The sequence below is a fragment of the Aphelocoma coerulescens genome, unplaced genomic scaffold (genome assembly GCF_041296385.1).
Source record: "Aphelocoma coerulescens isolate FSJ_1873_10779 unplaced genomic scaffold, UR_Acoe_1.0 HiC_scaffold_701, whole genome shotgun sequence".
In the NCBI taxonomy this organism is placed as follows: Eukaryota; Metazoa; Chordata; class Aves; order Passeriformes; family Corvidae; genus Aphelocoma; species Aphelocoma coerulescens.
Genome location: NW_027184057.1, coordinates 1 through 11,079, shown reverse-complemented (window position 1 = coordinate 11,079; position 11,079 = coordinate 1). Strand labels below are relative to the sequence as shown.

The window sequence follows — 11,079 nt, the reverse complement described above, 5'->3', positions numbered from 1 at the left end:
CCTTCTGCAGAGTTAAAAATTCAAGTGACTTGGGCTTTTGGTATCACATTAAAAAGGAGAATAAAGCACACAGTCTTCCAAAGGTTATCTCTGAAATCAGTATTTACTAACGTATTTATATTAAAAAACACACTTTATTTTAGTATTGGAATAGGAAGATATTGAAGAGAAGAGCTGTACCTATGGGAGAAAAAAACTTTTATGGGGAAAAAGAAAGGTTGATACCAACTTAAAATATGTTAACATTTGAAGAAAGAAATTTTTTGTTAATTAGGAATATTTTGTCCTATTTGGAAAGCAAAGATACACATGTTTTACTTTCAGGAAAGCCGTGAATTTTGAAATTGTTTGTTTGAAGGTAAAGAATTGTTCTTGGAGGAACAGATCTAATTGCCTTTATGTTGATTCCTAAAGGAGGAGGTTTCTTTAGTAGGTAACTTCATAAATGAGTTCACCAATTGCACAGATTCCTTGAAATGCTTAGTAGAGACACCCTAAAAATCCCAGTATTTGAATGGAAAACTACAAATGTAATTAAATAATAGGAACCACATCATTACTTTATGTGAATTGGGTTAAAATGTTGAGAACTTTTTGTGTAGTTTTTCTGTAGGGAAATCTGAATGTTATCTGTTGTCTTAAATCCTGATAAGAATCTTTCTTGTGGGATTTCCTACCTCTGTCATCAGGCCAAAGTTGTAGTTTTTTGTTTTGTTTTGCTTCTCTTTAGTGATCAGAAGGTGTTGAGACAAATTCAGGATCCTAGCAGCTGAGTAACTTTTATACTCATGTAAACTCTTGTTAACCAGCACAGCTAGTCATGCTGTCCAAGGGTTTGAGAATTACATGCCATGCATGGCACCTGGCATGTTCAAAGCCTCTCTTTTAGCTGTTAATATTCCTTGTTTTAATAAGGAGCTCTTTGAAAGCCAGGAGAACCCCTCCATTAATTCTTTTAAAAGATAAAGACATTGTTTTAGGGCTTTGAAATAGTATTCTTTGAAATATTACGCTGGTGTTTTTATCTCTGTAGGTGTTGGTAGTACTGTTTGTTAATGTGGTGGAATGAATTACTGTATTTTCCTCTGGAAATGCCCCCAGTCCATTATACACAGTTCTTTGTAGCTCTACACTCTCTGTGTTGGGCTGGAAGAAGTTACCAGTTGATCTGGAGTTACTTGTGTCATGCCACTGGTGGTGGGTCATCTAATGGAGTTCCTGAGATAATTTTCTAACTTTTCTTTAATATCTTTATTGATTTTTCACTCCTGATATGTTTAGTTCTTTCCTACAAAGATGCAGAGCATTTTTTTTTTTTGTTAGGGTGGTTACTAGTTACGGGGAGCCAAATATCCCCCAGACAACTGGGTGCTTAATGTAGGTGAAGTGGCAGATCTTTTTGACCTTCTTTGCTGCCTTCTGTAAAGGAAATTTGTCCTTCCCATTGCAGTATTTTTTTAGGTCTTTGAGTTCTGGGTAGGCATTTACTCACTCAGATACAAATGCAGCTTCATTTCTACCTTACTAACTTCTGCTTAATGCAAAGAAATATCTTGAGATCACATTTGGGGCTTGGGGTGCAAGACTGAAACAGAAATATTTCATGCTGTTGTTGTTAGTGAGCCACTTAATTACTCAGAATGTTGATTTACTCACCCTTGATGCCTATAATAAATATTTCATGTATAATTATAAAACATTAATAATTTGAGATTGGCAGTGATTTGTAGAAGTTGTATAACAAAGCAGCTGTTGGGAGTGGATGAATAGCAGTGCATTTTGACTGAAAGTTGTGTTAAATAGTAAAAAAAGGGACCATTATATGGGACTAAATGATTTTTTTGACTTTTTTTTTGTCCTATATTTCAATGATGAGATGTATTTACATAAGAAAATCTTTTTATTGCTAAATTAAATTTTCTTGTCACCCTCGGCTGCTTTTTGTAAGTTAAAGAGAAATGAAAGTGTCATATAAAGTTTCTATTGACATTCTGTAGTTTTTGGGTTTGTATGGAGCCATGGTTATGAATCCATTTTAGTCTTTTCTATTGCTGCTGTTAGGTTTCACTGTGTGGACCTTCATCTCAAAGAACTGTTATTCACTGACTGTGGATTCAGACACAGTAAAAAATGTTGAATACATTGTAGATGTATGTTAGAATAACTTGGAAATACATTATTTTAATACAAATTCAAAATTGCTTTTTGTTTTACCAGCAAACACATATCTCTTTATGGTGCAAGCTCGTGGTATAATGTTGAGAGAAAATGTAAAAACGATAGGACACATGATAAGATTGTACACTAACAAAAATACTACACTGAATGGCACAGGTAAGAATATTTCTTACTTAATTTTTAAAAGGCCTTTTTTTTTTTTAAAAAAAAAGGCCAATCATTAATGACATAGCTTGATTATGAAAATGTAGACCCAAATCCTACTTCTCTGTAATTGGAGTGAAGGTCAAATAGTTACTATTTATCAGTTCACTTTTGTAGGAAATATTTGTGGCAGCTGTAACAAAGATACCTGTATTTAATTATTATTCCTCTAGTGCAATAAAATGCTTTTTAAATCATGCTGCTAGGAATTTGTTAACTAAAAATTAATGCTCTCACCTGCATGATGATATGTTACAATTACAGTGGATAACATAGGTTTTTACAAAAATCAATTCTTCTTTTTAAGATTATCCTGAAGGAAACAATTCTAGTGACTGTGTTGCTCAAACAACAATGTATCTTCCAGAGAACTTCACCTACTCTCCTTACCAGCCTTGTCCAGAGAAGCTGCCTTACATGAGTAAGTTTTAAACTGACCTTAATGTTTATCTAGTAAGTTAAATTGTATTTTAAACAAAACACAGTTATTTTACTATAAAATATAATTATAAGGAGTAATGAAATAACATACATCTGATAATGGACAGAAGTTTGTGTGTAACTAATGTGTTACTGAAGTTTTGGTCTCTTTACTAATCACCTTTACTAATTTGAAATCAAGTAATTAAACTACTGATTTGTACGAGAGAAAATTTCACATAGTTTCTGAAGTTACTTGTGATGCATTCCAGAATTCTAACCTCTTGTCTTTTAGACACCTGACTTAATGCATGGGCTGTCATTCAGCATGAGCAAGTAATTAAATATTTAATAGAGCAGTTCAGATCCATATCATACCAAAAATTGTTGCTGACAGCTAAACTGAATTCTGATCCATTTTTCTTCGAAGAAAAATATTGGATTTTATTAGGATAAACTAGATTCCATTATAACCTTTTTAAAAATCTCAACAGAGAAGTTTATTTGTTGAAGAAAACAGAAACAGCGCATGTTATCTGTGTTTCTTTTCAATAATGCCAGTTTCTAAGCTTTCTTTCTTATATTTTAAATATAGAGATATGGAGCCAAAAGTATAGATCAGTTGCTGTTGCTTGTGAAACTAAATCATATAGAAAACTGTCTTAAGCCAGGTAGTAATTAGCCCATGGCATGATAATATCCTTATTTCAGCCACTTTCCCTCCAGACATAGGGTTTGACTTTCAAAATCATATTTTTATATAATATTGAACATATAAACAAATCAAACCTAATTATTCCAATAGTAAATATTTTAGCTACTTTTCAAAACATAAAAATTTCAGCAAATATCAAATCTGGATAATCAGAGAAACAAGAGTGATGATTTTGCTGACTGAAAAATGCATATAAATTAGTATTTTTAATGGCATTTTTAAGGGATCTGGCAGTTGGAATTCTGTCAGATTAGCTGAAAACTAAGTAATTCTACCAGTAATCTCTCTATAGATCTCCTTGATGCTGCTTTCCTTTTACCATTTTGTTGTTGTTGTTGGGTTTTTTTGTTAGTAATTGCTTTGTGCTTCGTCTGTCCTATTTGATTTAATAGAAAAATAATTTTAATAGAAAATCATTCACTGGATAAGTTGCTTTTCAACAAAGGGGTATGTGTTTCACTTTTTGGTTTTCATGTATACCGTTTTAATCATCATCTCTTTCTAATTACAGTCTAAATAAAGCATCTCTGAAGATCATTTAATTTAATGAAATGTTGTAGGAAGTGTGAGATAGCCAGGGAAGAAAGAGTATTGAATCGTGTATACTTTGACATGCTTAATTAGTCTAAGGTTATTATAGAAGTCAACTTTTCTTCTTTACATCAACTTGCCAAATTTATGTCATGAAAGGGGTATGGTAAAATCATATTTCGTCCCAAGTACATATGCTCTTAAAATAGGAGCAGCTATTGCCTTTTTTGTGTGACTCAGTCTTACAGGTTATAACCCACTGGTTGAGCAATGCTGTTCTAATTCATAAGCAAAACTCCTCTTTGAGTTAGAAGCAGTACAAGAATCTCTCTGTCTCTTCCTTTGTAGATAAATTGATAATCCCAGCCTTTCTAGACTGCATAGTTTCTAAAGCTCTTGTCACCCTTGATCTTTTTGCACCGTAGACTGTCTTAGATTTGATTTCTTTGTAAATCATCATAACTGGCTTAAATCCTGGTTACAAAACAATTTAGTTTTGTAAAACTTCTCTTTTTTTTTTTCTCATAGCAGCAGTTAATACATTCCAGGATGAGATTTTCTATTTTTGTACAAGTGCATTGCATTGGCTCATATTAATGTGCAATCCATTATAAACTGTAAAACTGTCTCTCTACATACTGCAGCAAAGCCAGGTATTGCTTGTTTTGCTGTGCATGCTTCATTTTTTCCTTCAGTAACAAACCATCCTTTTTTTAAAAATTCATTTTACTTTATTGGTTTCTGTATCTGATTTGTTGAAATAATTTTTTTTTCTGATTTTCTTCTTCAAAATGCTTTTTGCTTTCTCAGCTCTCTTATTTTGAAGGTTGTATAAATATGTTTTATTGCAGCCTGCTAGAGACTAATGGAAGTAGTGACTAGTAAGCCCAGTTATTTACAGAGATGCCTTCTCCTGCTCCCCACCAGTGACAGGGAAAAAATGCTGATTTCTATTTGCTCATCTGTGTAATTTTGATAGTACCAATACTTCAGGTTTTACTAAAGCTGCTTTTTAAACACTCTGGATGGAATTTCATCATGTCCCATAAAGTTAGAAGCACCTGCTTTATCTAAATACTGTTTTACCATTTGATGTTTTTTTCTAATTTAAACTCTGTAAGGATCTGTTCACATCTGAACTTTTCTCAGAAGACTGAGGTATCTGAGTCACATCCTGTGTTATTTGCTCCCTTTCTAGCGTAGTAATTGACCTTTATTTATCTTTATTTTCCTTTTAGATTCTGTAATTGAAGTGAAAGGCTCTTGTTGCTCTTCTGTCTCTTGGTAGTTGAAATTGATTTTTTAATTTTTTTTTTAAATTTATTTTGTACATGTTTATATACTGGTCCTTTGATTGACCTTGAATTTATATTTCTTAAGATTTCTTTTTTGGGTTATTGAAGAGTTTCAGACACAGCCATTATGATACTCTAAACTTATTTTTAAATGATCATTTTTATTTTAAAATATTATTTAATTTTTATTTAAACCTCTGTAGGATTAGCTTGTTCTAGTGTCTATCTATACAGGGTTTTTAGCAACTGCCAGGTTTCATTTTTTCCTAAAACAATTAAATAAATGTGGGTTTCTTTAAATCTTCTCTTGAAATAGCTCCATAGTGTACTGTTCTTTATAATTTTTCACCTATGATTTTACATTAAAAAAATAGTTACCTTCTTCATTTGCAATTAGTACTATATTTAATCATATCCAAAACTAAAACAGCTCTTGCAGTATCTTCTACCTTCTTCTGAAAACAATAGTTATTCCTAGTATGTTCCAAAAATGTCAATATTTACAGAAGATTTAGCTAACTAGTCAGTGACACAAAGCAATGTATTGGGCACAAATAGGATCTTTTGGGTATGGACACAGGGGAGAAAATCGAAGTGATTTTTTGACTGACTTTAAAATACCAACCCTCACCAAAATACTTACCTTTCTAGACAAAAATAAGAATAATATTTCATAGTGTTTGTCAGAAATTTCTTCCAAGATTTTTATTTGATGATTTAGAGTGTAGTAGTTGCTGAAGAATGACTTGAGCTTTTGGTTAATGACTGCTACATTAGTCTTCTCCCCAGATTTTCTTGATTCTTTTTATTGCTTTTGTGGGTATTTACTATGAATCATTATTTCCAGTTTTGAACTTTTTCACATGCCTAATGACTGACATCTTCCAGCTATCGACTAAATGTTAATATTTTCTCATAGTAGGTACTAACCTGATTTTTTTCAAACCATATTGTTGTCTTTATTCAATTACTTACTGAATTCCACTCTAATGCCTTTTGCAAAAGCTTTTCCCATTGGGGTCATTAGTTCTACCAGTGGTAATTCTCAAATCCAGCCCATTGCTATGAATTGGTTTGAAGCAGATAGTGGTGGATTAGTGGATGAAGACTCTGCATGAAACGTGCGTATCATCTAAAATTTAAATTGAGGAAGTTTGTTGAGTGTAGTGATGATGCATTTTCTTTTAATGTGAAAGTGGAGAAGGAAGGCACACAGAATTTGAGTAAAGGTTCAGTAGTGCAGATAATGTAGAATTGTTAACAGTGGTAGTTGAAATGAAAGGCAGTCCAAATTTTCTGTAATAGATGCAGAATTCAAATTACTTTGCTTGTTCTGTGTCCTCTGAAATGAGTGGTTTTTTAATAGGTTTTATGGAAGGATTGTTTGTTTTTGGAAACACTGAAATTCATTCTGTAAAAAATTAAAGATTAAGAGGATAGTATAAATTGGTACTTTTTTGTCTGTAGGTAGTGTTAACTACAAATTTCTGATGCCATTTGTCTATGATATCCCTTGTAGGGTTAGATCAGTTGTCTTAATTGAAATTAATAAATAAGGGGTTTTTTCCTCTCTTTAGGAGGCCTTATTGATGTCAATATGAGTGAAATTAGTTTTGATGAAATTCAGCAACTGTTTTCAAAAGATTTAGACATTAAACCAGGAGGACACTGGAAACCAAATGACTGTAAGCCACGGTGGAAGGTGAGATGCTGATTTTCTGTTTTGGTTTATTTTTTCTTGTTGATATGTAAGAATAGTTTACCATTGCAAGCACTCAGTCTTTTGGTGCTATATATGTAGTATCTCATAGCATTTGTAGTATGCCATCTGTGCTCAAGAAGAAACTTCAGCTAGGAGAAAAATTTGAAATGGATCATCAAGAACTTTCAAAGGTTCATTAGCTGTTGTTACTAAAGATTTCATCATATGCATGCAAATCTATCCTATGTGTCTGTTGCTTGAAGTACAACTAGAAGCAAGTGAACATAAAATGAAAATCTTGTTTATGTGTTACTCAAATTTTTTTTCTTAATTACTTGAGCAAATTTCCAACACACTTTCCTAGGGGGAACCAACATGTAAAACACTGAGCCAATATAAATGTAAAAGTTGAAAAGCCACAGGAAACTTGATTTTTATTGAAATATTAACATTTTAAGATGCTGATGTAATAGCTTAATTTTTTTTTCCTGAAGGTGGCTATCCTTATTCCTTTTCGGAATCGTCACGAGCATCTTCCAATTTTTTTCCGTCATCTGATACCTGTGTTGCAGAAGCAGCGGCTGGAATTTGCCTTCTATGTTGTTGAACAGGTAACAGCATCTACTTGAAAAGAGACTTCTCAAGATTCCTTACTAAAAGGGATTTGATATTCTTACCAAGATTTGGATGAACCCAGAATTTCAAAATTGTTACTCTACTCTTCTTCTCCTTTAAATGGAAAAGGAAAGTTCACCTCCATTCCCCAGTTTAAGCAGTGGCCAGATACATGATGCTTTTCTTCAAATATGGGCCGGTATTTTGTAGGTAATAACATGGCCTCTTAGAATCTATTGTCATTGTAAGTTTTCAAAGGCAAAAAAGTAGGTCAGCAGCAGTGTTCCTCAGGGCTCAATTCCAGGGCCTTACATTCAGTGGATGCAGGAGCCGAGTGCACCGTCAGCAACTTTCTGATGATGTCAATCACACATGTCAGTTGGACTTTTGAGTGATGCCCTACAGAGGGATCTAGATAAATTGGAGCATTGGGCAGTGATTAATGGGATGAAATTTAATAAGTCAAAATGTTGCACTCTGCACCTAGGATGGAGTAAAGCCAGGCACAAGTGTAAACTGGGAGAGGAGTGACTGGAGAGCAGCCCTGCACAAAGGGGTCTGGGGGTGCTGTTTGGAAGCCGGAACCAGGCTCAGTCCTGGCTCACAGGAGTCAGCAATGTGTGCCCTGCCAGCCAGGAGGGCAAACCCCATCGTGGGGTGCATCCAACCTAGCATGACCAGCCAGTCAAAAGAGGCATCACTGTCTTTTTTTTTTTTTTTTTTTTTTTTTGTGTGTGTGTTAGAGTATGTTTTTCTCATAGTATTGAAAATTTTGTCTCTCCTTGATTTTTACAATGTCTCCTTTGTTTTCTGTGTGAAGACAGGTACACAACCTTTTAATCGTGCAATGCTCTTTAATGTTGGCTTCAAAGAGGCAATGAAGGATGCTGTCTGGGACTGCATAATATTCCATGATGTGGATCACCTACCTGAGAATGACAGAAATTACTATGGATGTGGAGAAATGCCACGCCATTTTGCAGCAAAGCTGGACAAATACATGTACATGTAAGTAAAGAGTTTTATTCACATTTTTTCTTAAATACCCAGAAATATTTTAAAAGAGTGTATGAATTTTGTGACACTATATACAGTAGGTGAAAACAGCAAACCGACCTTCTGCTATGCTATTTAGAGAAATGACTATTTAGTTACCAAAATAAAGATTTAAATTTAGTGTCTGCATTTGATATGTTACTAATTAGAAGATATTATTTATAATTTTCAATGTTGAGCGTGTTGCAGTGAGGTTGATCTTGGAAAAAAAAATGGTTTGTGTGTCAAGGGGGAAAATCCTACCTAACTGACTAGAAATGTTTTCTGGCTACATAAACCCTTGTACTGCTGTTACAAAAGAAAAGCAGATAATCTGCAGCAGAATATCACAGGAAAAATGTCTGTCTTTATTTTCTCATAAATGTACACTTCTATTTCTGTTTCATACTGCTTTTTAAACTGAAGATTTTCTTACTGCTAGACCATTTTGTATATTGTCTTTCAGTCTCTACATTTGGTGAATGTAGTGGGACCTGCAGTTTTCTTGCCTCCTTTTCTTCTGCCAGTTTACATTAATGATGTGCCACTTGCTTTTTAACACTCTGCTATCTCATGACGTTCTTGGAATCATTTCATGTAGAGCTGTAGGTTATTGCTTGCTACGTGTATGCATTTGCTGTCCTGAACTTGGGAAGTTAATCAGGTTGACAACCTGGTCAACCAACAGATCAAAAGCAATGCCTTGAAACCATGGCTCTGTCTGGACATCAAGTTGTCAACCAATCAGCAGTTAAATGTTTAAAGATTTTATGTGTATTTAAAAAGACAAAAGTTAGCACTCATGAATATAGATAAGAGATTTCATCTATCTTTATATGTACTTATAAAACACTTTATGTATTTTTATATACATTTATAAAATGTCTGAATAGGTAAGTATTTACAAAATTGATGAATGTATAAATGAAACCAGATTTATAAAATACAAAAATAAATAAACCTCTAAACAGTCCCATTAGCTGTCATATTCCAGTTGGTTTTGGTTGGTGGTCTTGTTTTGGGTTGACAGTGGGTTTTCGTTGGTTATTTTAGAGGTATGTATGTGAGGTTTTTTTGAGAGGGAGAGAGGGGGGTTAGAACACCTGCTACTTCAGTTAAATGTTGAAAGGCAAATATAGTTGCAACCTTCCCCAAATGCTATTCAGATTTGGTTGAATCCTGTTTTTCCACAGAGATCAGAAATTACATGGTTTTATATTTGTTTTTCTTTCCCCTTGCATTCTGGAGTTATTTGTCCTTCGGTGTGGCAATTGTGTCCTAAGCAATGGTAAATCTTTTTGTAGATAGTCTTAACTCCTTGAAGGTTCCAGATTTGGAAGTGTCTCCTGAGACACTTCTGTTTTATGGAATTGTGTGCTGATTCTGAAAGAAAGCTTCTTTACTGTAGCAGCTTCTGGGTTAAGGATGCCAGTTAATATTGATGGAAGTAAATATAGATATTTATTTTTTCTAGGTTGACAGAGTGTTTTGAGGACTGGAAATGACATTGGCTGGGGCATAGTATTTTGTATAGTTATTGTGGCTGTTCATGTTGTCCAATTGCTTACTGCTTAATAATATGTGTTAGCAATTACTGTTGCTTACTGAAAGAAAAGCATATAGATCCTTTTGATTCAAAAGTTTATCTTTTAAAAACTGGAAAATGTTTTTTTAAATCAGTGTGCCATTCACTGTTTAATAGGTGCTCTTAAACTGTTTCTCTCAAGTTTTAACAGTTCTGTAGAATATAGTAATGAATTACAATTATTTAATTGATGCGTTACTGATTTGTAATTTTTCAGTTGATTAAAGAGGTTTTTTCAGTTGAATAGTGTCAACATAAATAGTTTGAGGGCTTCACTTAACACTTCAGCTATGGATCTAAATCAGCCATCTGAAGCACCTGGTAGACTGTTGTTTGTTATGGCTGATACTCTTTGGAGCTACAGTGTAAGAGCACCTTTTATGCAAATCAGACACTACTGCAAACCTTTTGTTCGACTTGGTGTATGTCACTTAATGCTGGCAATCTGTGAACCAGTTTCCCTTAGTGAATACATTCAGCCTCTGTTCATGTCCTTAGTTTGGGGCTCTTGCTTTTTGGAAAGGTATTGTTCAAAAGAGAGGGCTACCTGTCAAAGTTCAGCTAACGATATAGAATTTGTCTTTTGTTTCCAGCCTTCCGTACAATGAGTTCTTCGGTGGTGTAAGTGGCCTGACAGTGGAACAATTCAAGAAGATCAATGGTTTTCCAAATGCCTTCTGGGGATGGGGTGGAGAAGATGATGATCTTTGGAACAGGTGAGTATTGAGTGCTTAGGTCTTTCTGTACCATCCACCCTTTGAGACCAGTTAGGTGTGTTTTGTTGTTACTTGTTACCTTT

At 34.0% G+C, this 11,079-nt stretch overlaps 1 protein-coding gene across 1 annotated transcript; it reads left to right on the top strand.

The window, feature by feature from the left end:
- Positions 1 to 2,189: 2,189 nt before the first annotated feature.
- On the top strand, positions 2,190 to 11,000 carry LOC138102353 (beta-1,4-galactosyltransferase 6-like). Its single transcript, XM_069000041.1, has 6 exons — positions 2,190 to 2,334; positions 2,690 to 2,803; positions 6,921 to 7,045; positions 7,540 to 7,656; positions 8,481 to 8,668; positions 10,874 to 11,000. Exons 1-6 carry the CDS (start codon positions 2,235 to 2,237, stop codon positions 10,998 to 11,000), a joined length of 771 nt encoding a protein of 256 aa, XP_068856142.1. The 5' UTR covers positions 2,190 to 2,234.
- Positions 11,001 to 11,079: the final 79 nt, after the last annotated feature.